The 25,606-nt window shown below is 44.9% G+C and overlaps 4 protein-coding genes and 2 long non-coding RNA genes across 7 annotated transcripts; 3 read left to right on the forward strand and 3 right to left on the reverse strand.

Moving 5' to 3' along the window:
• Positions 1 to 1,122: 1,122 nt before the first annotated feature.
• LOC101771496 (polyubiquitin-like) lies at positions 1,123 to 1,701 on the reverse strand. Its single transcript, XM_004986792.1, has 2 exons — positions 1,631 to 1,701; positions 1,123 to 1,540 (listed from the first exon to the last, which is right to left on the reverse strand). The coding sequence occupies exons 1-2, from the start codon at positions 1,699 to 1,701 to the stop codon at positions 1,123 to 1,125; spliced, it is 489 nt and encodes a 162-aa protein (XP_004986849.1).
• Positions 1,702 to 2,294: 593 nt separating this feature from the next.
• On the forward strand, positions 2,295 to 3,310 carry LOC101771892 (transcription factor SRM1). Its single transcript, XM_004986793.1, has 2 exons — positions 2,295 to 2,743; positions 2,944 to 3,310. The coding sequence occupies exons 1-2, from the start codon at positions 2,295 to 2,297 to the stop codon at positions 3,308 to 3,310; spliced, it is 816 nt and encodes a 271-aa protein (XP_004986850.1).
• Positions 3,311 to 5,207: 1,897 nt separating this feature from the next.
• Positions 5,208 to 7,280, reverse strand: LOC111255920. The gene is made up of 3 exons (XR_002676072.1): positions 7,158 to 7,280; positions 6,842 to 6,976; positions 5,208 to 5,556 (listed from the first exon to the last, which is right to left on the reverse strand). It is a non-coding gene; the product is annotated as an uncharacterized LOC111255920 (long non-coding RNA).
• Positions 7,281 to 9,266: 1,986 nt separating this feature from the next.
• LOC101771340 (pentatricopeptide repeat-containing protein At3g02330, mitochondrial) lies at positions 9,267 to 14,304 on the forward strand. 2 transcript variants are annotated; one of them, XM_012842744.2, is made up of 3 exons: positions 9,267 to 12,525; positions 13,331 to 13,440; positions 14,053 to 14,304. In XM_012842744.2, the coding sequence occupies exon 1, from the start codon at positions 9,612 to 9,614 to the stop codon at positions 12,195 to 12,197; it is 2,586 nt and encodes an 861-aa protein (XP_012698198.1). In that variant the 5' UTR covers positions 9,267 to 9,611; the 3' UTR covers positions 12,198 to 12,525; positions 13,331 to 13,440; positions 14,053 to 14,304. The 2 variants fall into 2 exon arrangements, with proteins under 2 accessions (XP_012698198.1, XP_012698197.1); XM_012842743.2 differs by having other exon boundaries at positions 13,331 to 14,304.
• Positions 14,305 to 14,602: 298 nt separating this feature from the next.
• Positions 14,603 to 17,192, forward strand: LOC101771735 (ABC transporter F family member 4). The gene has a single exon (XM_004983734.3). The coding sequence runs from the start codon at positions 14,739 to 14,741 to the stop codon at positions 16,887 to 16,889; it is 2,151 nt and encodes a 716-aa protein (XP_004983791.1). The 5' UTR covers positions 14,603 to 14,738; the 3' UTR covers positions 16,890 to 17,192.
• Positions 17,193 to 19,640: 2,448 nt separating this feature from the next.
• On the reverse strand, positions 19,641 to 21,064 carry LOC111255919. The gene is made up of 2 exons (XR_002676071.1): positions 20,106 to 21,064; positions 19,641 to 19,987 (listed from the first exon to the last, which is right to left on the reverse strand). It is a non-coding gene; the product is annotated as an uncharacterized LOC111255919 (long non-coding RNA).
• Positions 21,065 to 25,606: the final 4,542 nt, after the last annotated feature.

Genomic DNA, 25,606 nt, shown 5'->3' on the forward strand with positions numbered 1-25,606 from the left:
TTGATGAGTCAAATGCCCAGGTTATGGTGTCGGGGTTGAGACTTGAGGTTCCTGGGTGCGGTTACGCATCGCTTAAGGCGACAAATCAGCACCTGTCACCTCAAGAAAGGTGCACGCGCAGCAGCCCAACCAGCGTATCACACGCGCAGCAGTCTACCAGAGCACATATGGGAGGAGCGGGGATTTATTAGACTGGTTGTGAGGGCTGATCCATGAAAAAAGCTATTGTACACATGCATCAATAGTGGTGGTTAGTCCTTAGGGAGATAATCTTGCACGTGGTTGTTGATGTCATCCCAAACAAAGCATCCAAATTAATTTTCGATTGTGCAGTTGTATTTTTTAAACAAGATCTTCAAAACAAGATCCCACTTAATTATATTTGAACGAATTTTATTTATTACCATTTTTTAATCAGGTTGGAAAATGTTTCTGAGATATTTACCCATGAAAAAATTATACAAACTCAAGAAACAAAATATTTGTACCATCGAACAATTGCACAAACTCAGGCAACAAAAATGTATACACCTGGAACAAATTATACAAACTCATGGAACAAACTAGTTGTACACATTAAACAATTTATATGAGATCATGGAGCAAAAAAATTGTATTCCAAGAACAAATTATACACACTTATTGAGCAAAGTATATAAATTCAAAGAACAACTGTTTATACACATGGAACAAAATCTATGAATTTGCAGAACAAAATAGTTGTAGCCATAGAGCAAATTATACGAACTCATTATGTATACCCTTACAACAAATTATATAATATATTAACAATTAAAATAATATCTAGAACAAATTATATGAAGTTAACAAAATAACCGTACCATTGAACAAATTATACAAACTTACGGAAAAATGGTAACAGTTTCATAAAGCTATGTTTTCACGAAGTGATTCTGATTCATCATGGAGATGTTTTTAAAGAGAATCTAGATCCAAAACAAACGCATCTTAATATAAAATATATAGGTTGAAAAAAAATCAGAAATCACGAAATGAGAACATCTAAACACACAATTAAATCCGCAGCACGATCAGCTTTACCAATTGCAGGAATTAAGTAGGTATATGCAACAATATAGTGCTAACTTTATCAGGGAACGTCTAATTTAGAGCCTTGTTGAGCCTCCGCTCCTCCCTATCAGCGGCGATGGCAAAGCCCAGGTCCAGTTGTAGCTCCAGCTTCGAGTCCTTGGTCACGTTGTAGCCCGCCAGCGTCGCGCCGCCGTCGGGACGCATCGGCGTGTCGTCGCAGGTCAGGAACTGCAGGGCTACCGGGTAGCCCCGCCTGCGCTGCACCTGCTCCATGACGCTGGCGACCGTGTCGCCGGCTTCCACCTCCAGCGTGATCGTCCTCTTCGGCCCCGGGATCATGTAGTCCGCGACGGCCATCCGCATCTTCCCGACGGCCTCCTGCTGCACGGGCGGGGCGCCCGCCTCCTCCTTGACGTCGTCGTCGCCCGCGGGATCGGCACCGCCGTCGACGGCGATCCCCTGGGCCTTGAGCGTCTTCTTGCTGAGCCTGATCGAGCCGGAGACGCATTACGACGCGTGCAGAGTCGTGAGGTCCCCTATGTCGTGGTCCGCCAGCGTCCCGGGGGTGTGGTCGTACAGAGATTTGCAGTTGACGGTCATCCGCTGCAGGATCGGGGGGACGTCAGTGATCTCCTCCATCTTGGCCATGTTGCTGTAAATCGTATCGGTGGGCTTCACCACCAGCGTACTAGCCCATGCCTCACGAAGATCTCTATGGTGTCTTTTCGCCGACGAGATTGGTGGCTCGGGCTCGCCATCTGGTAACTTCGTGTCGCCAACTCGCCGATGCAGGATTTTCTCCGGGTTTAGTTTTTGTCCCTTGGGTTGGGGGGATTTATATTTGGGGGTATCGCGTGGACCGTGGACGCGTCGTGGTTTGAGTCGATTTGCCCGGGTTCGTGTCGGGTTGAGACTGTGGCTCCGTGCCGTCCTCGGTCACAATGGCCAACTCCAATTAACCAATCGTGTCTATGCAAAAACACATAAAAATAGTTAAACGTTAAACGTTAGACAAACCGTTTAAAGGTTTGCTATCTGTTTAATGTACAGATGGGTAAAGTCCACTACTCGTACGGTAGCTTTGCCCAACCGGTTTCCTTAGACTCCACAACCGTCGTCCGCGCCTCCCGCCGACCTCCCCCTCCTCTTGTCGGTTAGAAATTAGAACTCTAGCCCAATTTGTACGGACATCTCGTTGGCACTTGTAGTTGTGGACTACGTTCTGTTTGCTGGGAGCCCCAATGCACCACGATGGGTACGCCGCAGCGACGGCGGCGCCTCCGCTGACCCTTGCTGCGTCGCCGGCGCCGGCGCCGGAGCAGGAGCCAAAGTGGACCCGCAGGGATGACAAGTTCCTGGAGCTACTGCTCTTCACCCGCAACACCGTCTCCCTCCACATCGCCTCCGGCATCATCGGCAAGACGCCGGTCCAGATTCACCAGCGGTGCACCTTCATGTTCGCCGAGCTGAGCCACGTCCTCGAGTCTCTGGAAGTGTTGACGCCGCCCGTGTGGGACATGGAGATTGCTGCTATGGCCGCGGCGGTGGAAGAAGAAGTAGTGCCCGAGGCCGTGGTGCCCGCTGCTCCACCAGTTGCAGCGAGGAAGAACTCTGCTGAGCGGGCAGTTGGTGCCGGCGGCGATAAACGCAATAAGAAGGCGGCTGAGAAGTGGACGGAATATGAGCACAGGTATGTGCATCGTCTTCTTCTTCTTGCCTCAATAACTTCGTTACCAAGCTATAGGATTGATTTTCATGTATGGCATCAAAATTCAAAATAGAGAGCGGAAAGATATATGTAGTAGTAGTTATTTTCATGTATGACATCAACGATGCTAACAAACGCCTATATGTTGTTCACTGAATATTTGATCTGGTAAATGCTTGTAGACTTTTCTTAGCGGGCCTGCCCTTCTATAGAGGCAATTGGAATGCGATGTCGAGGGAGTTTCTTACGAGCAAGACTGCGAGCCAGATCGCCAGCCATTACCAGAAATATCGGAACAGGGAGAAACAGAGGGAACATGACAACTGCAAGAGAGCGAGCATACACGACATCACGGAACCTGGGATCGCCGCCGCCTTTGCAGTTTCAGGTGGTGAGGCAGCTGCATGGAAAGGTGAGCTTCCTAGATCTGAAGCTAGCGCTCGGGGTCAAGAAAATGAACCATGGGAGCCAATTGAGAGCGGTGAAGATGGACTTAGTCCTGTTGAAGAGTTTCCTGGTGAAGATGACCCGGGAACTCTGCTTACGTAGGAGAGCAAAAGGTATTGTAGTACACATTTAGGTGGTGGAGGCCAAGCCGGTATGGACTTATGGCTATATAGGTTGGCAATTTTGTGGCTGCATGCATGATGGAACCGGCACATGCATATATGATGTTTTCAAGGAAGATACATATAGTGCTTTAATTTTGAAGTTTTAGAAGCAACTATGGTTTAATTTAGTAAAAATCTAGAAATTTTACACTACAAGAAACATGTTAATCTATGACGAATTCTTCATGACGGATTCAGAAAACATTATTAACGATGCACCATCTATGATAATTTGTGAATTTTTGTCACAGACATGCAAATTGCCCATCCAAGCTCAAATTTGGGTTCAATTTCTGTGACGAACCTCGGTATGAAAATAAAAATCATCACAAATTTAATATTATACTCAACCACAATTTTGAAAAAACAAATACATGGCTTACTTTAAAGAAAATAAGATGCTTTACTTTTTATCTTAAAAAATGTGAATTTTTATTGGAAGCCTTCCCGTAGTGTATCTGCGCTTGGAAAAAAAAATTGCGACCAACAAAAAAAAAGAGTAAATTCCAATTACGTGACTTCCTCGCAACCAGACTGAAAAAGAAAATTCAAGTGCCATCGAAATTCTCAACTTCCCTTCACTACCAGTGAATTAAATTTCCCATCCCTTCAATGCCATTTCCGTTAGCTGACTGTCAGAGGAGGGTTAAGTGACAAGTAAAATGACAATTTGTCCTTATAACATATTTCAGCTAATTCCCTTGTATGCCATTGTAGTGGGACGGCATGACCTCGATGAACACAACAGATCATTGTTGTATGCTCCCAACGCATGAATATTTTTTAAAAGAACACATCTTTACATATTTTTTTTGTGTTTTATTGTACGAGAAGCATCGTTGGTGGACTTTCACATGGAATTTGTATTTCCTTTTGACGTACTGAATTTACAAGGACTGAAACATGGCGAACTTATCTAAACTCGAGATTTCAGATCGTACAAAAAATAGGAAAATTCTGATCACTGTACAAAAATTCAGAAAGAAATCACCACAAAAAAGTTCGTTCTTCTCAATTTTTATTTCTCATGCTGTTTACATACTCCACAGATTCACAGATCCAATAATCCATCGTCATCATCGTGTGATACGAAGAACAAGGAGAAAGAAAGGGGGACAAAGAAAGAAAAAGCACGATCCGCTCGGCATGCCGGCCTTGAATCCTTGATCCCATCAGCGCCGGTCTGTTCCACCAGGATCGTCATCAAGCCAAGCTTCTCCGGCCGTGTCTTGCCCACCTAAACGTCCCGGCGGTGCACGAGCCCGCCCGCGTATGAGCGCGTCTCGCCTCAGCTGCTCACCCAAACTGCGCTTCGCACACATGCTCACCCAACCGAGCGTCCCGGGGTAGCATGCAGCGCGCCCGCCTGCGCATGGCCGAACCTGTAGAAAGATTTTAGCTGGCAGGCGGCCGAACCTGTAGAGAGCTCGGCGGCGAGCCCGCGCCGCCAACTCAGCGCCAGACTCCGTGAGCAGAAGGCCGGAAGCTGGAAGTGGGCTAATGTAAGGCGTGGTGGCCCCGGCCCAAAGTGGCCCCATCACCCAGCAGCGCCCCGCTCTCCACGAAAAAAGGCCGGTTGCGCCCATCATAAAACAGGCCGGAGGGGCGTCAGAGCCACATAAAACAAGCCGTTTTCCATTGAGTTTCATGGGCCAAGAAAAAGATATCAGCCGCGTGCAACGCAGCCCAACCACACGTCTTCTTCTCCCTTGATTTGTTATGTTTCGATTAGAATTGTACCCGTGCGTAGACTACAAAATATTAATATTGCAATATGTGACTATAAAATATTAATATTGCAATATGTGGGAGCATCCAATGGGACAATAATAGTGTGAAAATAAGAACAAATATTACATTACTTTAGTCTGATCATTATTTACTTTAGATGCATATATGTTTTTGTGACTACGAAAATACAAGGAGGAAGACATGACAAGAGGAACAGGTTAGATTTTCAAAAGCTATTTGCATATACATATTTTGTCACTACAATCAACTAAATAGAACCATATATTCTACTTATGACTTGATCTCCAACAGCTGATGACTTTAATTGCTTAACCTTCTATCCTCAGTAGCTGATGACTTGATCTCCAGCAGTTGCAAGTTTCTTATGTTCATTATGAAGGGGTAATCGGAGCAGAGAAGTTTACCAGCAGGCAGTAGCTACTTCATAGTAGGCTGCATACAGCATTAGCATATAGTTTATAAAAAATATTTTACTAATACTTGCAGTTATCTTTTACCAGTTCTACAGCAATAATAATTGCAAAACCAATTTCTTTGTATGCAAGTAAATTGCCTGTACGTGAAGTATATAAAAAAATCAGGGTAAAAATGCGCAATAATCAAATAGAGGGTTAAATTTTAGCACCTGGGGTGTTTGGGTGGAGGGCTAAACTTTAGCACCTAGTGTGCAAAAGGACTAGATTGCCCTCATTTCCCTCGATCAAACCCACCAACCAACCACCCTTCGCCCCAGAGCCTCTCATTCCCACGCCCGCCGCGGCGACGAAGGTGACGACGGCACGGCCGCCCCGCCCCCCAAGCTTCTCGCGCCGCAGCTGGAGGAGGCGGCGGCTTCGCACCCGGACACCGCCGCCAAGCTCCGCTTCCTTGCGTCATGCTCCAAGACCGAGGATGGGGAGCAAGGATCCGACCGGCCGCCTCGGATCCGCAGTCGCGCGGCGGCTACGTCGAAGCAGGCGACGCCGGAGGAGGAGTCGAGGCCCGTCCGATGCGGCGGCAGGCACGACGGCGGGGCCAGCGGAGGCCGCGGGGGCGGGTGTAGGCGGCGGGGCTGGCGGAGCGAGGATCCTGCCGGCCACCCCGGATCCGGCCGGCCACCACCGTCCTACTACTCCTTCCCGTCGATGGCCGACGGGGAGGACGGGTCCGGCGACGCCGAGAGAGAGGGGGTTGCGGAGGCGGCGGGGACAGGCCGGCGAGGCGGAGGCGAAGCGCGGCGGGGTCGGCGAGGCGGGGCTGGCGGGGCCAAGCGGAGACGGCGGGGTCGGCGAGGACGGCGGGGCTGGCGAGGCGGAGGTGGGGGACGGGCGAGGCGAGGCGGACACAGCGAGGCGGAGCAAGCAGGGCCAGGCGAAGTCTGCGAGGAGAGAGAGAGTGCGGGGGGCACTGGTGGAAAGAAGGCAACCGGAGACCACTTTTAGCCCCTTTAGTTCATTTTAGCACCCCTTGGAGGAGCTAATGGATTATGTGGGCTAAAGTTTAGCCCCTCCATTTTAGCCCTGGTGTTTGGGAGGAGAGGGCTAAAATCTAGCTAAAATGGGGGGCTAAAGTTTAGCCCCTCTTCCCAAACAGCCCCTCATATGGTCAGCTTGGTCAAGATGAAAATATCACTCGAAGGGATTGCGAAAGGTGCATAATCATTGCATTTGACTGGCATTAATTTTCTTTCTTTTGAATAGAAATTTCAGGCAACTTAAAACTACATGAATTAACTTACCATGAAAACAATATTTTGAATCTGAGAATAGCGCGATGCATGGACCAACTGCTCTACAATTTCTCCAGAAGACAGATTGCTTTTGAAGCCCATTGTTCCAGTAGCACAAAATCTGCAGCCCATCTTGCACCAAACCTGTTTAGTAATGTGGAAGAAAAATTAACACCATTAACAAGAAAGTCACAAGCGCAAATTATAGTACTCTGATGAGAATAAAGATTGAACAGGTTTTCTAGCAAAAGATTTGAACCATTGGAAACAAATTTTTCCAGACTTAAGAGCACCTGACATCCAACAGAAAAACATATATATTTACCTGTGATGACACACAAAGAGTTACTGCACTCCTCCAGAGTGAGGCTTTCCATCATATTTCCACAGACTCCCCATTCTACACCACACAAAGACAGTTCATGCTTCCAATACAAGGGAACTTATATGGTGAAGCTTGCATAAATAAAGTTGCTATGTAGAGGGCATTTTCATCAGATGTATGATTAAAGGAGCTTGGTTGGAACTGAGATTGATTGACCATAAGGTTATGCATGCAATTTGTTGGAAGTCGTACCCACATCTCAATATCTCCAAGGATAGGCAATGGCTTACAATCTCAGAAACACCAGCAGTAGTAATTTTTTTCACAGCGACTGCATGAGAACAATATGTCATAAATAAGATATAGTTTCTTGAACTTCTAGCAAGTAACAGCTGACAAGACACAAACCCTTACCTAATATCAACTGCCCTCAGATTACTACAAACATTTGCTACAGTAGCCAAACCAACATCAGTTATGTCAGATCCAAATATATCTAGGAATTACCTAGAGCTTTCAGCAAGAGGAGTCAAAACTTCATCATTCAGGAGCCTTCTTCTCCTTGCAATAGACAAAATTGCAAACTGTTTCATACAATAAACTCAAAATCAATATAACATGCATAAGTACCAGTAGATATCACATGTCAGCACATGAACTAAATCAACAGTAATTGTTTTACAATTACTGGACCTGACCACTTCAAAAACCCTAATGCACATAGATGCATATCTTAGGTCAAAAACCTTTTGTTCTAACAGTTTCTTCCTGACTACTGATCATATTGACATCCTATCTGGATTGTGTAAGTGTTTATCAAGTTAATGAGCAAAGAAAGATAATGTAGATTATCACTTCTTGAGAAGTGTATCAGATGATACACAAATAGAGTTGGGAGCTGCATCACAAGATTAAGCTAGGTCATGTCGGAGAACTGCAAGTCTCAAGGATCCATTCGGGCACTGCATCTCCTGGACAAAGAGGTGACACATGAATCGAAGGACAGGAGTGGTGCTTGAGGCGCCATGACCCACCGGCTGCTGCGGTGACGCGCCACCACGATCCATCGGCCACCGAAGCGACACCCACCGGTAGTCGCTGTCGACCCGAGAGAGGAAGGGAGAGAGAGGGGAAGAGAGAGAGGTATACCTGTGAGGTCCCGCGACCCGCGTCGGCCGTTGCCGTTGACGCATCCCGCGTCGGCCGCCCGCGCCGGCGGTCCCACTGCCGGATCCCGCGCCCGCTGGCCGTGCCGACCGTCCCTACCGGATCCCATATGCGGCAGCCGCCCTCGCTGCCGGATCTCGCGGTTGCCAAATCTGAGAGACAAAGCAGCGAGGGAGAGAGAGGGGCGCTGCCGTCCGCTCAATACGCGCCCGCCATCTCCAACGCCGCATCCCACCTTCGCACTAATCCTCGCGGAGCAGGGTGCCACCTCACCTTGCCCCGCTGCCGCCTCGGACCGTTGGTCGCGTCGCACCCACTGGCCACGGTGGCGGGGGCGAACAGAAAAAAAGTGGGGAGGTGGGCAGCGGGGGTGGAGCGGACGACAAGGATGGGGAGGAGGCGCAAGGGCGGTGGTGAGCTGGGTGTGTCGTGCGGGGCGGCGTAGGAGGCGGGTGCTGCGGCGAGGGTGTGGCAGGGCGAAGGAGGCACTTGCGGCAGCGGCGGTGTGGCCCAAGGCCTAGGGCGACGCGGAGTAGGTCGCGCGCGGGTGGCTGCGGATGGGAGGCTGCAGGAATCCCCCCCCCCCCCCGGGGTGGGGGGGTGGCGGCGGAAGGAAGGAGGCAGGAGGCATCGGGGGTGGGCGAGGTTCGCGTGTTAAACCGGAATGAAGGGTGGAGATCGGCGCATGAGTAGCGGACGGAAGAAATTGAGTATAGGGCGGGACGAAGGGTTCACGGAGGGTATGACGTACAAAAAATTGGTTTTGGTTTTGTTTTTTTATAGTAGAAGAAGAGATTTCTGCAACACAAGGAATTATGAACAACAAAAATCGGAAACTAAAAAAAAAGTAGAATTGAAAACTCGACGCTAATCAGAAGATCCAACCATCCTGGGGAGTACTAGGAGCTAAACCTTCAAATCCCACGGCAGGGCGTTCAATCGCAAAACGCGCTGCCGCTCACCCGCCCCCTCCTCGCCGTCGCCGTCGCCCTCGCCCTCGCTGTCCATCACGCCGCTGCTCGCCCCCGGACCAAGCGCAACCGTCGGATTCCAGCTCCACGCAACACTGCCGCTCCCCCACGCCGCCTATAGGGGTTTACCGACGAGCTCAGCAACGAATCCCCACGAGCCGCTCAATCGCCTGCGCTGTTCGCAACAGCAAGGTCGTGTGCCCGCCAATGGCGCTGCGCGGCAGTGGCAGCTTCTACCACTCCACCAGTCGCGCCGTCTCCCGCCAATAGCACATGAGCGCCATCTGTAGCGCGTCTCGCGCCCTCCGAGCTCCCGATGTCCCGGCCGCCCCCCGCGCAGGCGGGGCCCCTCGCCAACGCCACCTTCTCCCACCTCTTCCAGCTCTGCGCCCACGCCGGTCGCGCGGCCCTCGGCGCGGCCCGCGCCGCGCACGCGCGGATGCTCGTGTCCGGGTTCGTACCCACCGCATTCGTCTCCAACTGCCTCCTCCAGATGTACGCCCGCTGCGCGGACGCCGCCGGCGCTCGCAGGGTGTTCGACGCGATGCCCCACCGGGACACGGTCTCGTGGAACACCATGCTCACGGCCTACGCTCACGCGGGAGACATCGACACGGCCGTATCGATGTTCGACGCGATGCCGGACCCGGATGTCGTGTCGTGGAACGCGCTGGTCTCAAGCTACTGCCAGCGTGGCATGTTTCGGGAGTCAGTAGGTCTGTTTTTGGAGATGGCTCGCCGTGGTGTTGCCCCCGACAGGACGACGTTTGCTGTTTTGCTGAAGGCGTGCAGTGGTTTGGAGGACTTGACCCTTGGTGTTCAAATCCATGCGTTGGTGGTAAAGACGGGCCTGGAGGCTGATGTCCGAGCCGGGAGTGCTCTTGTGGACATGTATGGCAAGTGCAGGAGTTTGGAAGACGCACTGCGCTTCTTTCATGGAATGGGTGAGAGGAATTGGGTCTCCTGGGGTGCAGTGATCGCGGGATGTGTTCAAAATGAACAGTACACACGAGCGCTGAAGCTGTTTGCGCAGATGCAGAGGCTGGGACTTGGGGTGAGCCAGCCGGCTTATGCCAGTGTCTTTAGATCCTGTGCAGCAATATCATGTCTGAGCACCGCTCGCCAGTTACACGCGCATGCCATAAAGAATAAGTTTAGTTCTGACCGCGTTGTTGGCACAGCAGTTGTGGACGTGTATGCTAAGGCTGATAGCTTGGTTGATGCTCGAAGGGCATTCTTTGGTTTGCCCAACCATACTGTGGAGACATGCAATGCCATGATGGTTGGGCTTGTGCGCACAGGGCTGGGAGCTGAGGCCATGCAACTTTTTCAATTCATGACCAGGACTGGTATTGGTTTTGATGCAGTTAGCTTGTCAGGTGTTTTCAGTGCTTGTGCTGAGGTTAAGGGATACTTTCAGGGGTTGCAAGTCCGCTGCTTATCAATTAAATCAGGTTTTGACGTGGATGTTTGTGTCAGAAATGCAATTCTTGATCTATATGGGAAGTGCAAAGCATTGGTCGAAGCATACCTTATCTTCCAAGAGATGGAGCAAAGAGATTCTGTCTCTTGGAATGCTATTATTGCGGCTCTTGAGCAAAATGAATGCTACGAAGATACTATATCTCACTTAAATGAAATGCTGCGCTCTGGTATGGAACCTGATGATTTTACTTATGGTAGTGTCCTTAAGGCTTGTGCAGGTTTACAATCTTTGGAATATGGATTGATGGTTCATAACAAGGTTATTAAATCGGGACTTGGTTTAGATGCTTTTGTTGCAAGCACTGTTGTTGACATGTACTGCAAATGTGGCATGGTCACAGAGGCTCAGAAACTTCATGAAAGAATTGGGAGGCAAGAGCTTATTTCGTGGAACTCTATCATATCAGGATTTTCATTGAACAAACAGAGTGAAGAAGCTCAGAAGTTCTTCTTGGAGATGCTAGATATGGGGGTAAAGCCTGATCATTTTACTTATGCCACGGTTCTTGATACTTGTGCTAATCTGGCTACCATTGAGTTGGGAAAACAGATCCATGGTCAGATTATCAAGCAGGAAATGCTTGGAGATGAATATATCTCTAGCACTCTTGTAGACATGTATGCAAAGTGCGGGAACATGCCAGACTCACTGCTAGTGTTCGAGAAGGCGCAGAAACTGGATTTTGTGTCATGGAATGCTATGATATGTGGCTATGCGCTCCATGGCCAGGGATTGCAAGCCCTAGAGATGTTTGAGAGGATGCAGAAAGCAAATGTTCTGCCAAATCATGCAACGTTTGTTGCAGTTCTTCGGGCATGCTGCCATGTTGGTCTGCTAGACGATGGATGCTGCTACTTTCATCTGATGACCACCTGCTACAAGTTAGAACCTCAACTGGAACACTTTGCTTGCATGGTGGATATACTTGGACGCTCAAAGGGCCCGCAGGAAGCTCTGAAATTTATCAGAAGCATGCCTTTTGAAGCAGATGCAGTCATATGGAAGACTCTGCTAAGCATTTGTAAGATCCGTCAAGATGTTGAAGTGGCTGAAATTGCTGCTAGCAATGTTCTACGGCTAGATCCAGATGATCCATCAGTTTACATTCTTCTCTCAAATGTATATGCTGAATCAGGGAAATGGGTTGATGTTTCAAAGACTAGAAGGCTAATGAGGCAGGGACGGCTGAAAAAGGAACCTGGCTGTAGCTGGATTGAGGTTCAATCCGAGATGCATGGTTTCCTTGTAGGCGATAAGGTCCATCCGAGATCGAGGGAGGTGTATGAGATGTTGAATGATTTGATTGGTGAGATGAAACTCTCTGGATATGAGCCTGCTTCAGCCTTTTTTGCTGAGGTTGAGGAGGAGGGGAGCGCATCTGATCAAGATGAATTGCTTGGAATAGTTGGTGATTAATCTGTTTTGTGTTGAGGATGTCAACCATTTTTGAAGCTTTGAGCCCTCGTATGTAAATTTGGCAAATTTCTCCAGCACAGATAGTGATACTACAAACAACGCCGAGGCAGAAACTCAAAGTTTTCTACCTGGTCATGCCATGTAAGCATGTTCTTGTTGATCTTAGGATGCATGTGACTGACAACTGTTCAAATGAAAGCAAGTCATGGCCATGTGCCCGGTTTTGGCGTCACGACTGATGAGGACTGAGTGCACAAAATATGCTAGCAAAAGAAGTCAAGCTGACCACATGTGGTGGATAAGGCGGTTATGGTTATATTCACTACAGGTGCTGATTCTGGCTTGTATACAGGAATTGAGTAAAATTGGCACAAGTGTAAATGCAATCCCCCATGTCCTTTCTTTACACACAAAACAAATGCTGCTGCTGTTTGATTAAAATTACTATCGGTTCACTGATTAGGTTGAGCAAGCTTATTGATTGCTCACTGTCTCTCAGCATCTTTAGATGCTATGGTTTTTGCTTAAATGTTTGCGAAAGGGGGTGCAATGTTCCAGTGCAAAGCATTGGCCAGCTCTAAATATAACCAAATGAAGATGGTATAATTTTATCCAGTATTCAAGATCATTCATACTCTTCTATCCCTTAACACATTTGTAATTCGGTTTCCTATAGCTATTACGTTGTTGGATGTTTAGGTAGCTTGAAACACAACCATAGCAAACATTACTGCTCTGTTATGGCTGGAGGTGGTTTAATTTACAACAGTTCATTACTTTGGTTGTCCTAAGACATAATTCTTGGATACTTTGGTTGCCTTATGGATCTGTTGCCTTATTGGTAATTTGGCGTGTTTACGAAAACTGCTACATTACTATGCCCACATTGTATTTATCTAATATGCCTTGGTTGAACCTAGGGTTCAAATTGCTGCCTTTTCTTCTTGCAGCACTCTAGGTTGTGAACTGGTTGGACCTAGCAGGACTGATGTGCTATTTAATATTGCGATCTTAATGAACTTCTGAGTATATAAGAAAATCCTTTACCTACGTATTTCATGTACGTGGTTGTTTATTTTCTGTTATAATCCCTACACCGTTGTATTTTCTAATGTCTACCTATTTTCTTTCAGGTTATTCTAAAATTCTATGACGTTCTTTCTTACAGAGACTGCGACTTCAGACATTTGTTTTGAAGATAAGTGTTCAATCTGATGGTGGAACCTCAACTTTGAACTACATTGTAATTGTAAACCATAAGCCCTTTATCCATAATAAAGAATAATTCATATTCAATTGCGTTATTTTAATTCCTTTCACTTGTCTTGTAAGATACATATTATCTGGGACACTGAACATCATAATGCATTGTTGTTCATTTTATTCCGGGAACCTAAGGAATGCAAAAGATAGGGAATGATGAAACTTAGCTGCCAGTTATTTCATCAGGACTTATGTAGTTATGCTTTGAATTTCCAGTTTCGCATGCAATATAGTGCTCATACGTGGATAAAAATACTATGTTATTGATGATACTCATAAGTTTAGTGTTAATCTCCTCAGTTGTCCTATTCAGCCAAGTTATAGTCTATTGGGATTGCGACTGTCATGTCCTCTTTGACCAAATCGTGCCATTTACTTGCAGTAATAAAACATGACTGACAGGCCCTAACTTGTACAGTTGTGCTCATGTAATGCTCTACTGGTGCCTTTAAAGTTTCCATGACTTACCGTTTATTGAGAATTTTATGACATGATCTGTTGCTAAAAAATGTGGTTTGCATACACCTTGCTACTGATTAATTTGCACCAGCGATTTTCTCTTTGATGTATTTAACTTTTTGTTTGTGTGTAGGCATCTCTAGAGGCAGAAAGAGGAGTCAGTTAAAGCTAACATAGCGAAGCTGCAAAGCAATTTAAGGATGGCAGGATAAGGTAGGGTGTAACAGAAAATCCCATTTTTGTTCACTGAGAACTATTATTTTTTGGATGTGCAGGGCCTCAAAATTGAACAACATTAGCAAAAGAAGGAACCCAACAACTATTATTTTTGTAACGTTTTGGACGCACTAATTTGTTAATCTATGGTACTAAATTGAGCATTTTACAGGTTGTTGGATCAATCTACCCTCATTCCGTATTTTACTAGCCATCCAACTGCTAAGTCATCGTGTGGTGTAATTTACTTATGCAATTCGTTTTTAAAAAACATACTCATATACGAATACGATTCTAAAGTCGTTAACTGCCAAAATGTCGAATCTCGTCGGGGCAAAAAGAAGTGGCAGCACGAGTCGCGGTGGCGGTGCCGCAGTGCATCCCACACCAAGAAGACATGTGGTCGACTGTGAAAGCAGAAACGGGCCGGACACGAAACCCCCCGCGGCAGCGGCGGGCTGGCAACTCGCGGGCGGAGACGGGCCGGACTGTCTCTCCTATCACATCCACAGGAATAAACGAATCCCCGATCTAACCCTGCGGGGCTAAGCCAAACCTAAATCCCCCTCCCACGCCGCCGTCTCCGCCGCCACCACCGCATCGATGGGACGCAAAGACTCCTCCTCGTCGTCCTCCTCCGCCGCCGCCGGCGGCGGGAAGAAGGACAAGCCCATGTCGGTCTCCGCCATGCTCGCCTCCATGGACGCGCCCGCGGCCAAGGGCAAGTCCTCCAAGTCGGCGGCGCCCTCCAAGCCCAAGGGCAAGCCATCCAAGGCGCCGGCCTCCTCCTACATGGGCGACATCGACCTGCCCCCCTCTGACGACGAGGAGGACGAGGCCGAGCTCGCCGCCGCCGCCGCCAAGCCCAAGCCGTCCCGCGCCGCCACCGTCGACCTCAGCTCCGGCGTCGCGCCGACCCAGAAGGACGCGAAGAAGAAGGACAAGCGCGAGGCCATGGCGGCCGCGGCCGCCGAGGCCGCCAGGCAGGAGGCGCTCCGCGACGACCGCGACGCCTTCTCGGTCGTCATCGGCGCGCGCGTCCCCGGATCCGCCACGGCCGATGACGGCGCCGTCGACGACAACGTCAAGGATATCGTGCTGGAGAACTTCTCCGTCTCCGCGCGCGGCAAGGAGCTGCTCAAGAGCGCCTCCCTCCGGATCTCACACGGCCGGAGGTACGGCCTCGTCGGCCCCAACGGCATGGGCAAGTCCACCTTGCTCAAGCTCCTGGCCTGGCGCCAGGTCCCCGTGCCCCGGAACATTGATGTCTTGCTCGTGGAGCAGGAGATTATTGGTGATGACCGATCGGCCCTCGAGGCTGTGGTCGCTGCTGATGAGGAGCTCACAGCCCTCCGTGCTGAGCAGGCCAGGCTTGAGGCGTCCAATAATGCTGATGATAATGAGCGGCTTGTTGAGGTGTATGAGAAGCTGAATCTCCGGGACTCAGATGCTGCCCGAGCGCGTGCATCCAAGATCCTCGCGGGGCTGGGGTTTGATCAGTCTATGCAGGCAAGATCCACAAAGTCCTTCAGCGGTGGCTGGAGAATGCGCATATCACTTGCCCGTGCACTCTTCATGCAGCCAACTCTGCTGCTCCTGGATGAGCCGACTAACCATCTGGATCTCCGAGCTGTGCTATGGTTGGAGGAATACTTGTGCTCGCAGTGGAAGAAGACACTGATTGTTGTGTCCCATGACCGGGACTTCCTGAATACAGTTTGCAATGAGATCATACATTTGCATGATAAGAGTCTGCATGTCTACCGTGGCAATTTTGATGATTTTGAGAGTGGCTATGAGCAGAAGAGGAAGGAGATGAACCGAAAGTTTGAGGTATATGAAAAGCAGATGAAAGCAGCCAGGAAGTCTGGGAGCAAGGCTGCTCAGGATAAGGTTAAGGGTCAGGCGCTGTCAAAGGCTGCTAAAGAGGCTGCCAAGAACAAGGGTAAGGGGAAGAATACAGCAGATGATGATGATGACCAGAAACAGGCGGCTGTGCCGCAGAAGTGGCGTGACTACAGTGTTGAGTTTCATTTCCCAGAACCTACTGAGCTTACACCACCTCTCCTTCAGCTCATTGAGGTAGGGTTCAGCTACCCTTGTAGGCCAGATTTCAAGCTGTCTGATGTTGATGTTGGCATTGATATGGGAACTCGTGTAGCTATTGTTGGTCCAAATGGAGCAGGGAAGTCTACCCTGCTTAATTTACTTGCCGGTGATCTTACCCCTACAGAAGGGGAGGTTAGGAGGAGCCAGAAGCTGAGGATTGGGCGATACTCTCAGCATTTTGTTGACTTGTTGACAATGGAGGAAAATGCAGTTCAATATTTGTTGAGGCTTCACCCAGATCAGGAGGGAATGAGCAAAGCGGAGGCTGTCCGTGCTAAGCTTGGGAAATTTGGGTTACCTGGGCACAACCATCTCACCCCAATTGTTAAATTGTCTGGTGGTCAAAAGGCCCGTGTTGTGTTCACTTCTATATCGATGTCTAACCCTCACATTCTCCTGCTCGATGAGCCAACAAATCACTTGGACATGCAAAGTATTGATGCATTGGCAGATGCACTGGATGAGTTCACTGGAGGTGTCGTCTTGGTTAGCCATGACTCAAGATTGATATCACGTGTTTGTGAGGATGAGCAAAGGAGCGAGATATGGGTAGTGGAGGAAGGCACTGTGAAGAAATATGATGGCACGTTTGAGGATTACAAGGATGAACTCATGGAAGAAATAAAGAAGGAAGTTGAAGAATAATGCTACTCCAAATGAGTTGTGCTTTGCTTGTTCTTTGTAGAACAAGCTGTTTTCTTGCACTGAAATTGCATGTACTATTAGTGTCTTTTCTTTTCTCTGGTTTGCAGAGTATTCATATATGGTTACAACTCTGAAAGAATGTAAGATGAGGTAATATTTGTTTGTATGTTCTGTTCTGAGTTATGGTTTGGTCAGAAATTTTCAGTGGTATACCTCCACATGAACCGCATTTGGTCTTTAACCACATAAATGTTATAAGGTGATTTTTAACTTTAATGTTAAATGCATATCAGGATTTTTGTTTGTGTCTGGCAGATATTCAGATATTGTACATTTATCTTTCTTAGAATGTTCCTGACTTCCCATGTTGTCTTTTTTGCCCTTGCAGTGCTTGATCTTGACTGTTTGGTACCTAGTGTTACACTGTGCATTGAACTATCATAGCTATGTCTGTCATTGGTTCCAAGAACTCATACAAACATGGCGCCATAATTAACTGCCAAATGATGAAAATGTGATGTGGTTAGGTAGTTCTGTTTTCTCTGGTTCGGATACTATTTTTATGATTATGAGTCCAAAACACTACAAGATGAGCTCTGCTTTATTTGTGCTTAGTATATGAGAGTCCAAGACTGATTATTTATGATTGTTGCCATCAAGGTATAGTTGTTTTTTTCAGTGATATACCACTGCATCAATTGTGTTCAGTCCCTTAGCCTCATAGTTCTTTGTTCTGTTCATTTTATATCTGAGGTGATGAGAAACTGTAAAAGTGTCGTATACATATTCATGTTAGCTTAGCCAGTGACAGAATAGTATTGTATCTTAGCAGATTTTGTTTTCTTTGGTCTTGCATTAAAATGTATGTCTGATAATATCTGTTTGCTTTATATTAGATATAAAAAGGCTTGAAATCTGATACTATCTGTTTGTGTCTGCTCCGTTGCAAATCAGCCCAGTGAGACATTTGATGGTGTACACTCACATCAGCTGCATCTGGTCTTTAGCCGTAAGCTGTGTAATATGGTATGTATGGTATGTCGTTTTTTTTTTTGCGGCAAAGAGAGCATTTTATTAGCTAGACATGAGAGTATTACATTCGTTTTTGATGAAGTCAAAGACACGCAGGTGCCTGTCCTAACCACACCGCCTAGCTAAAGCTGCCAGCTCATTGGCTACCTTGTTGCTTTCTCTCTTCACCTTTGCTATCTTCCAATCCACGAGGGGATGGGATAGCTCCTTTCCTTCGTCATTGCTGAAGCCAATATGGTACGTCGTTTACCAGCTTTCATCATTATATGATGGCTAAGATATTGCTTTGATACTGTCTGAGTGTCCTTTACTGCAATTTGTGTTGAATTAACCAAACTCTTTAGTTTTATCACATCAGTTATCACAAGGCATTTACATAGCAAATGTTGTGCATTTGGAAGCAAGTTGTAAGTGTACTTGGCATGATGGGCACATGAAGAGTTGAACCTTTTTTCAGCTCTTTGCTGGGAAATATTTTACCAGTTTTTCAAGAGTTGAAATTATGGAATTGCTTTTTACTATTGAGGGATCAGGGTTTGGTTTGGTGGTTGCATATGCTGCAGAGTAATTCTCCTGCCGAATTTAATTCCATGTCATTGATGAATCTAAAGCACTTGCATAAGCCTTACAGGAGAAGATACAGCTTCACTGTGGTGATGTGTTTTGCTTTCGATCTTCATGAGTCAGTTTGTGATGGACCTGCTTAACTCTGTCTAAATTTTGTTCTTGAAGTTTTGCCGAGTTTTTTTTCTTTAGATTGAATAATCTCACATCATAGTTGTATCCTTTGTCCATTACAAATGGAAGCACTTATGCTTTTCTCACTGGAACATGAAAGATAACCATGAGCTTTTTTTCTTTAGACTGAATAATCTCACATCATATTGGTGTCCTGTGTTCATTACAGATGGAAGCATTTCATGCTCCTCACAGGAACAAGAAAGATAACTATTAGAAAAACAGAGAGATCAAATTGTTATTTGTTTGGGAAGAGATAAAATTGTTACTGAGGGTCTTCAGAAAAAAATTTATCTCAAGTAGTACCTCTACACTTTCTATTGTTCATTTAATTTTAAATTAGAGCTATGTATTTTGAATGTTGTGACAAGTGTTTTAAATAGTACAAGGATGCTGCAGTCGCATCTGTCTTTTTTTTTCTTTTGTTTGCGAAGGTCGCATTTGACATTGTCATGGAGTTGATATTAGGTATTTCATTTTACTCCCCTCGCTTATTTACTTTGTCCACTTAACCCCTTAAGCAAAATTTATGCTCACTTTACACCCTGAACTATTTCATTTGGTTCAATCTACCCCTAATTAGATTTCTCTTATTTTGTTTCTTCACGTCCAAGTTTAATTTTAATTTTAGATTTTTGTCACTTGACTTGTAACGTGATGCTCTACGTTAGAAAAAAATATTAGAAATTTTTCATGACTACTTTTCGTACAATTTTGTATATCTAAGATCAATTTTGTATTAAATATTCCTAACCTATGAAAATAACCATGAAAAATTCTTAGTATAAGTTTTTAACATAAAGCATCATGTTTTTGTATCTGTTTACAAAATTTGAACTCAAAATTCAACTCATACACAGAGAAACAAAAAAGAGAAATCTAATTAGGAGTAGATTGGACCAAATGAAATAGTTCAGGAGAGTAAAGTGAGTCAAAATTTTGATCGGGGGTTAAGCGGATAAAGTGGATAGGTGAGAGGAGTAAAATGAACTTTTTCCTCGATATTATACCATTATCATTTTGTACACTTTTGCTCCTAGCTGTTGGAAAAGAAAACTGAGCAATATGATTCTTTTAAAAAATATCAACAAAATAGTTATGAACGTAGATTTTCCTCAGGGAAATTCTTTAATAATGTTCTGAACTGGACTAACCACTCTGCTTGCACTGGTAGTGTGCCAATTGTACCTTCCTCGATCAACAGAGTAATTTGTTGTCATACTCCAATATATCACATGTTTGCAGGTAGTGAGTTTCTTTTGCACATCATCACTGGTGTCGTGTTGGATGAATGTGTCTCTCGAGTCTTGACTAGCTAGTTTCAACTTCTGTACAGGTTAAAGATGAAAAGGTGAAGATCCTGAAGTAATTAGGAAGACTGAAAGAAGAATGCCTGCTACTAAAAAGGGTTAAGGCCCTGTTTGGAAGATTACTAAAAATATTCACCTGTAAACAGTATACAGCTGTATTCGTCTGTGCACAAGAAAAACCCTTTGAAAATTATACCCGGTAAATGATTGTTTGGATAATCACATATATAAAAGCAGCTATGGAAGTGTAGCCCAGTGAATAAGCCAGCAATTGAATCGAACCGAATCTCTTATAAGTTCTGCAATTTAACCAAAGAATCAGTACACAACATCAAACATATGCGATCTGAATTTTTCTTTCACATCCAACAATTCTCCAAGATACAATCAAATTCAATATCCCATTGATAGTCCAGCTAAAAAAGATGGGTTTGCTCTTTCTTCGTGCTGCCCTCGAAAATATGCTACCAAAGAGATTCAAATCCCATTCACAATCGGTTGAATTTCACCCAGCATAAAGCAGGAGAGAGATTGCATCACCACAACATCGAGCAATGAGAAGAGAGGCGAGATTAGGCTTGGGTTGATTTGGAGTGCTGCCCCTGCCCGTGCGTAGTTCCGCCGAGATGTGGAGGACAAGAAGGCGGCGGCAAGACTCGGAATCTCACCGTCGAGGCCGATGCATCTCCACCACCACCGATGCACTCGCCGGCCGTCGTCGATGTGCTCGTAGTGCTCGCAGCTGCCGATGCAGGCGATGCGCTCGCCGCAGCCTCCGTCGCTGATGCGCTCGCAGCACAGCTCCGCAGCTGCCTCCGCGGCCGATGCGCTCGCAGCGCAGCCCTGCAGGCCGCACCTGATCCGCCGCCGATGCGCTCGCCGCAGACCCGGTCGCCGATGTGCTCGCCACGCGGCCTCGTAGCTGCCTCCGACGCCGATGTGCTCGCGATGCGGCCTCACAGCTGCTTCCGACGCCGATGAACTCGCGGTTGCCTCCGCCGGTGTTGCAGCGGCCGATCCCCAATAGCTAAACGCCGCAGATGCTCGGTCGGTCGAGATGAGGGAGATGGCCCCGATAAATATTGTTTTAAAATACAGACCTCCACAGGTGATTCTTTTTTTCCGGTTGTAATGGAGCAAACCGGGTGTATTTTAATTTGCTTTACCACTCTTCCAAACATATTTTCGGAGCTCTACATGTAAAAAAATTGGGGGCTGTATTTTATAGTGGTTTTAGCTTCAAAACCGGCATTCCAAACAGCCCCTAAGTATTTTATGTAGTAACTAATCATAACAAATCATTTTCTTGTGGCATTCCAAATAGCCCCTAAGTCTTTTTTTGAAATGAAGGGGTAATTTTTTAGGAATAAAAATGCGAGGGTGGACCTAGTGTAATGGTAAAACTCTCCACTTTGGTTTGGAGGTTCTTAGTTCAAATCAATCTTTTTTAGAATTTTAAAAGAATTTTGCAAGAGTAAGATTGGGAGTTTTCGCTACGCCTCTTTTTTATAAAGATTTGGTTTGTCCGATGGTCAATGGAGAAAGTCACGTACCAATTTGAAAGGGAAACAAAACAAAACATGTAAACCATCGCATTTAGTTGATGGATCATTGAGCGTGCCAGAACCATTCCTGTGTCTTGCTCGGTTTCTGGTACAGGCATGACAGTGACACCTAATGACTGTACATCAGAAACAAACATGTTAATATTTAAAATATATTTTTGTGGGGGTCCCAAATACATATGTTATTATGATCTGTATTGTCTTTTCTGCTCAGCAGCTCTGCTGTGAATATCATGATACTGGTGATTCATCGAAAGACATTCCTGGGCATATGACCAACAAAGCATGCTGAACACTATGCTGAAGAGGACATGTTAAGACATTGGATGAGAAAAGATAGCAGTAATATTGGACGTGGGAGCTCTGATGGAAATGATCATATAGTTTACAAAGAGCACTTAGTGGAGATTGCAAGTTTTGTGACAGATATATTGTTCTATTTTCAAATTCCTGTATTTTTATGGCACAACATTCACCATTAATGATTTCAACATGCTATTGGAGACAATACTACTAAGTCACAAAAAAACTGTCACTTAAGTAGACATTATCACAAATCTCTAAATTTTTTTTGTAATATGTTTTGTAAATCTATTTAAAAAATTTTAAATTTTTTTAGATAAATATACTCGTATCATTTCCTAACAGTGGCCATTATTGGTCGAGGTTACAAAATGATTGCGTCCAGAGATGATGGTTCTTATATGTTATAGAGTTTTTCCTAAATGCCTGTTTGGAAGAGGGGAATTGCTCTCAGAATTTCAATGATTCAGTTCAAAATTTAAGAAATCCTAAGAATTGATCCTAGCGTCCCCTAACTAAAAGGTTTTTAGTTGTCCTTTCCCCTTGCCGTTTTCTCCCCTTCATGTAAAAGCTTCATACTGACATTATTACTGAAGTACAGCAATTGGAACATGTAGATGTATCGCAAAATGTTACAAGAAACTAGAAGGGATAAACATTGACAAATGAACCCATATTCCATTTTATGTTTTGGTTTCTCTAAGATGTGATTTAATGTTAAGCTAGTAACAAAAACTTCTCTTTTTCAGGCAATATGTATCTCCAAATTGATTGCTTTGTTCCATATGACTGTATTGCAGGTTAGGCTCTTACCTTTTATGTTATCTGGGCATTCCTATGCATTTTAGAAAATTAAGCAATAAAGATTGGAGGGATATTGAGAATAGAATTGAAAAGAGATTGAGTGGGTGGAAGGGTAAAATTGTTATCAGTAGGGGGAAGATTAGTATTACTTAACTCGGTTCTGTCCAGCCTACCTATGTTTATGCTCTCATTTTTTGAGATCCCAAAGGGAGTCCTCAAAAAAATTGAGCATTTTAAATCGAGATTTTTCTGGCAATATGAGCAGCAAAGGAAAAAAATATAGATTAGTGAAATGGGATGTCCTTTGCCAGCCTAAGAATCAGGAAGGTTTGGGGATTATGAATCTAGATTTGCAGAACAAATGTTTACTTAGCAAGTGGCTATTTAAACTTTGTAACGAAGATGGTGTATGGCAGGAATTACTGAGGAATAAGTATCTTAAGAGTAAACCATCAGGACAAGTCTATAAGAAACAAGGGGATTCTCAATTATGGATGGGTTTGATGGGTGCGAAAAAGAATTTTCTTAAACTTGGGAGATTTACGGTGCATTTAGGTCAACAACTAGATTCTGGGAGGATACATGGTTTGAAAACCGTATGATAAAACCAGTATCCAAACTTGTATAATATAGTTTGAAAGAAACATGCCACGGTTGCAGAAGTCTTTAATGCAACACCTCTTAATATATCATTTAGAAGATCATTAATGGGATCCAAGCTATTAGAATGGCATAACCTAGTGGGTAGAATAGTAGATGTAAATCTTCATGAAGGAAGAGATGCGTTTATTTCCTCTCTTCTCAAGAATGGTTTATTTTCACTCAAATCCATGTATAATCATCTTGTCAGTACTAGTATTAAAGTTACATAAGAAATTTGGCATTTGAGAATACCGCTTAAAATTAAGATCTTCATGTGGTACTTAAAGAAAGGGGTAATCAATAATCTCGTGAGAAGAAATTGGAATGGAGACAAATACTGCAACTTTTGTAGTTCGGAGGCATTCATTAACCATCTCTTCTTCAGATGCAATTATGCTAAATTTCTATGACGTGCTGTTTATATAGTATTTGGTATCTCCCCACTAGAAAATATGAATGATCTGTTCTACGATTGGGCTAGTCAAGGGGGTGCAAACCAAATCTATACTTGTTGACGGGGGCGCATCTTTTTGTTGGGCAATATGGTTGACTAGAAATGAAGTGGTTTTTGACAAATCCCGACAATTTTTTTTTGCAGGTACTATCCAGCGCGACGTACTAGCTCCGATTTTTGGCCAAATTGCAGCGAAGTGAAAACGATAGGGAGTTCTTCATCTCGGCATGTCAGTCCTTCGAGATGGCGGCACTTCGTTTCTTTAGTTCAAATGGATGGTCCTTTAATTTGAGAATTAGATTTTGAGCCAGATTTTATCCATTATCTAAAAAAAAAGTTGAAATTGCTACTTTTCTTCAAGGTGTTGGTACCGTGGAACGTTTTACTTCTTCTATGCATAGACTGCATATTGTGCTTTTGAATGTATACTCTTTGACCTGATAGATGTACCCTCTTACTGTGAGAAGTAAAAGAATTTTTGAAGAGCAATGCATGATTGATGCATAACCTGTCTCAAGTTTGGAAGTCTGCTTGCCCTATGTTGCGCATCCACCTGTGAATGATAGGCCAGTCACAACAATGGGCCCATCTGCTTCTGGTTTTCTTGGATCGGTATCCGCTTTGAGCAGTATTACTCTATCCTTCTATCAACTGTTAAAAAAGTGCTATTGAAGTGAAAATCTGCATTTCACTGAGTCCAATTTTAACTGATTGTTTCCCCATTTGGTGATTTTTTAATACACACACACACAACAAATACGGCATCAACCAAACTACAAACGAATGGTATTCGCCACCCTCACCTCTCTCACACACACCATCATTCTCATCGTTATTAAGTTTGGGAGAAAATTCAGTGCTCCCGCGTGTTGAGGTGCTACAGTGGTACCATTTACAAAAAATACCTCTAAAAAGATTTAAAACTTAAACATGTAATTTATGCACAAATTGAGCTTGAAACAAAAATTATGCAAGGAGAAATAAAAGCACTCTTGTATGTAATGTTTATTGTTTTAGTTTTGTAAATGAAACTTCTCTAACTCTGATCAAATTTACAAAAGAATATAACAAAATTTACAATATTAAATTAGTACAATTAAATTCATCACAATAAAATATATCTTAATAGTGCATTTATATTTATATGGTATTGTAGATGTTAATATATTTTTTTTAAGTTGGAAAGAGCTAGAGAAATTTAAAAGCATATAAAACAAAGGTCCGTTTAGGAGGGCTTTTACCGGCTCCGATTTCACCTGTTTACACAAACCAAGACAAATTAAAATGAAAGCTGGGTGAAGCCTTTCTTAGGAGAAGCCATTTTGAACGATCGTTAAAACGATCTACATTTTGAAACGGAAGTTGTAAATACTGAGTGCAAAGTTAGGTGCTGGTTGTGTGCCTAATATTTAGACATTTTTACCAAACTACACCTTTTGAAGACAGCTCTCAGCATGATTCTTCCGGCAAGCTGGTCCCATAATTCGTCAGATGCAATTACCTACGAAGTAAGTTATATGCGATCGATCAACATCAGCACAAGTTGGCTTGCTTCCGTTCTTTGGCAAATGGCAACCACGTCGAACAATCAAGCAACTTATGGGATTAATTTTAGTAATAACAAATGTTCACAAGAGATTGCACATTTTCAAAATTTCTAATGTGCCAAGCTAGGCCCCCCTTTTAACTTGCAAATTGTAGGATCCTTGGCCTAGGGATTGTTACAATCTGGGACTTGTTTGCTTCATGGAGATTGTAACAACCTGTAAGCTACAATCCCGATATGCAAAGCTAAATTAAGCAAAGCCTTGCCTTTGCGGCACAGAAAGAGCATAAACTCTCCCAAGGGTGGTCTTTCATAAGTTTGGT

This window comes from Setaria italica, chromosome IX (assembly GCF_000263155.2).
Source record: "Setaria italica strain Yugu1 chromosome IX, Setaria_italica_v2.0, whole genome shotgun sequence".
Lineage (NCBI taxonomy): Eukaryota > Viridiplantae > Streptophyta > Magnoliopsida > Poales > Poaceae > Setaria > Setaria italica.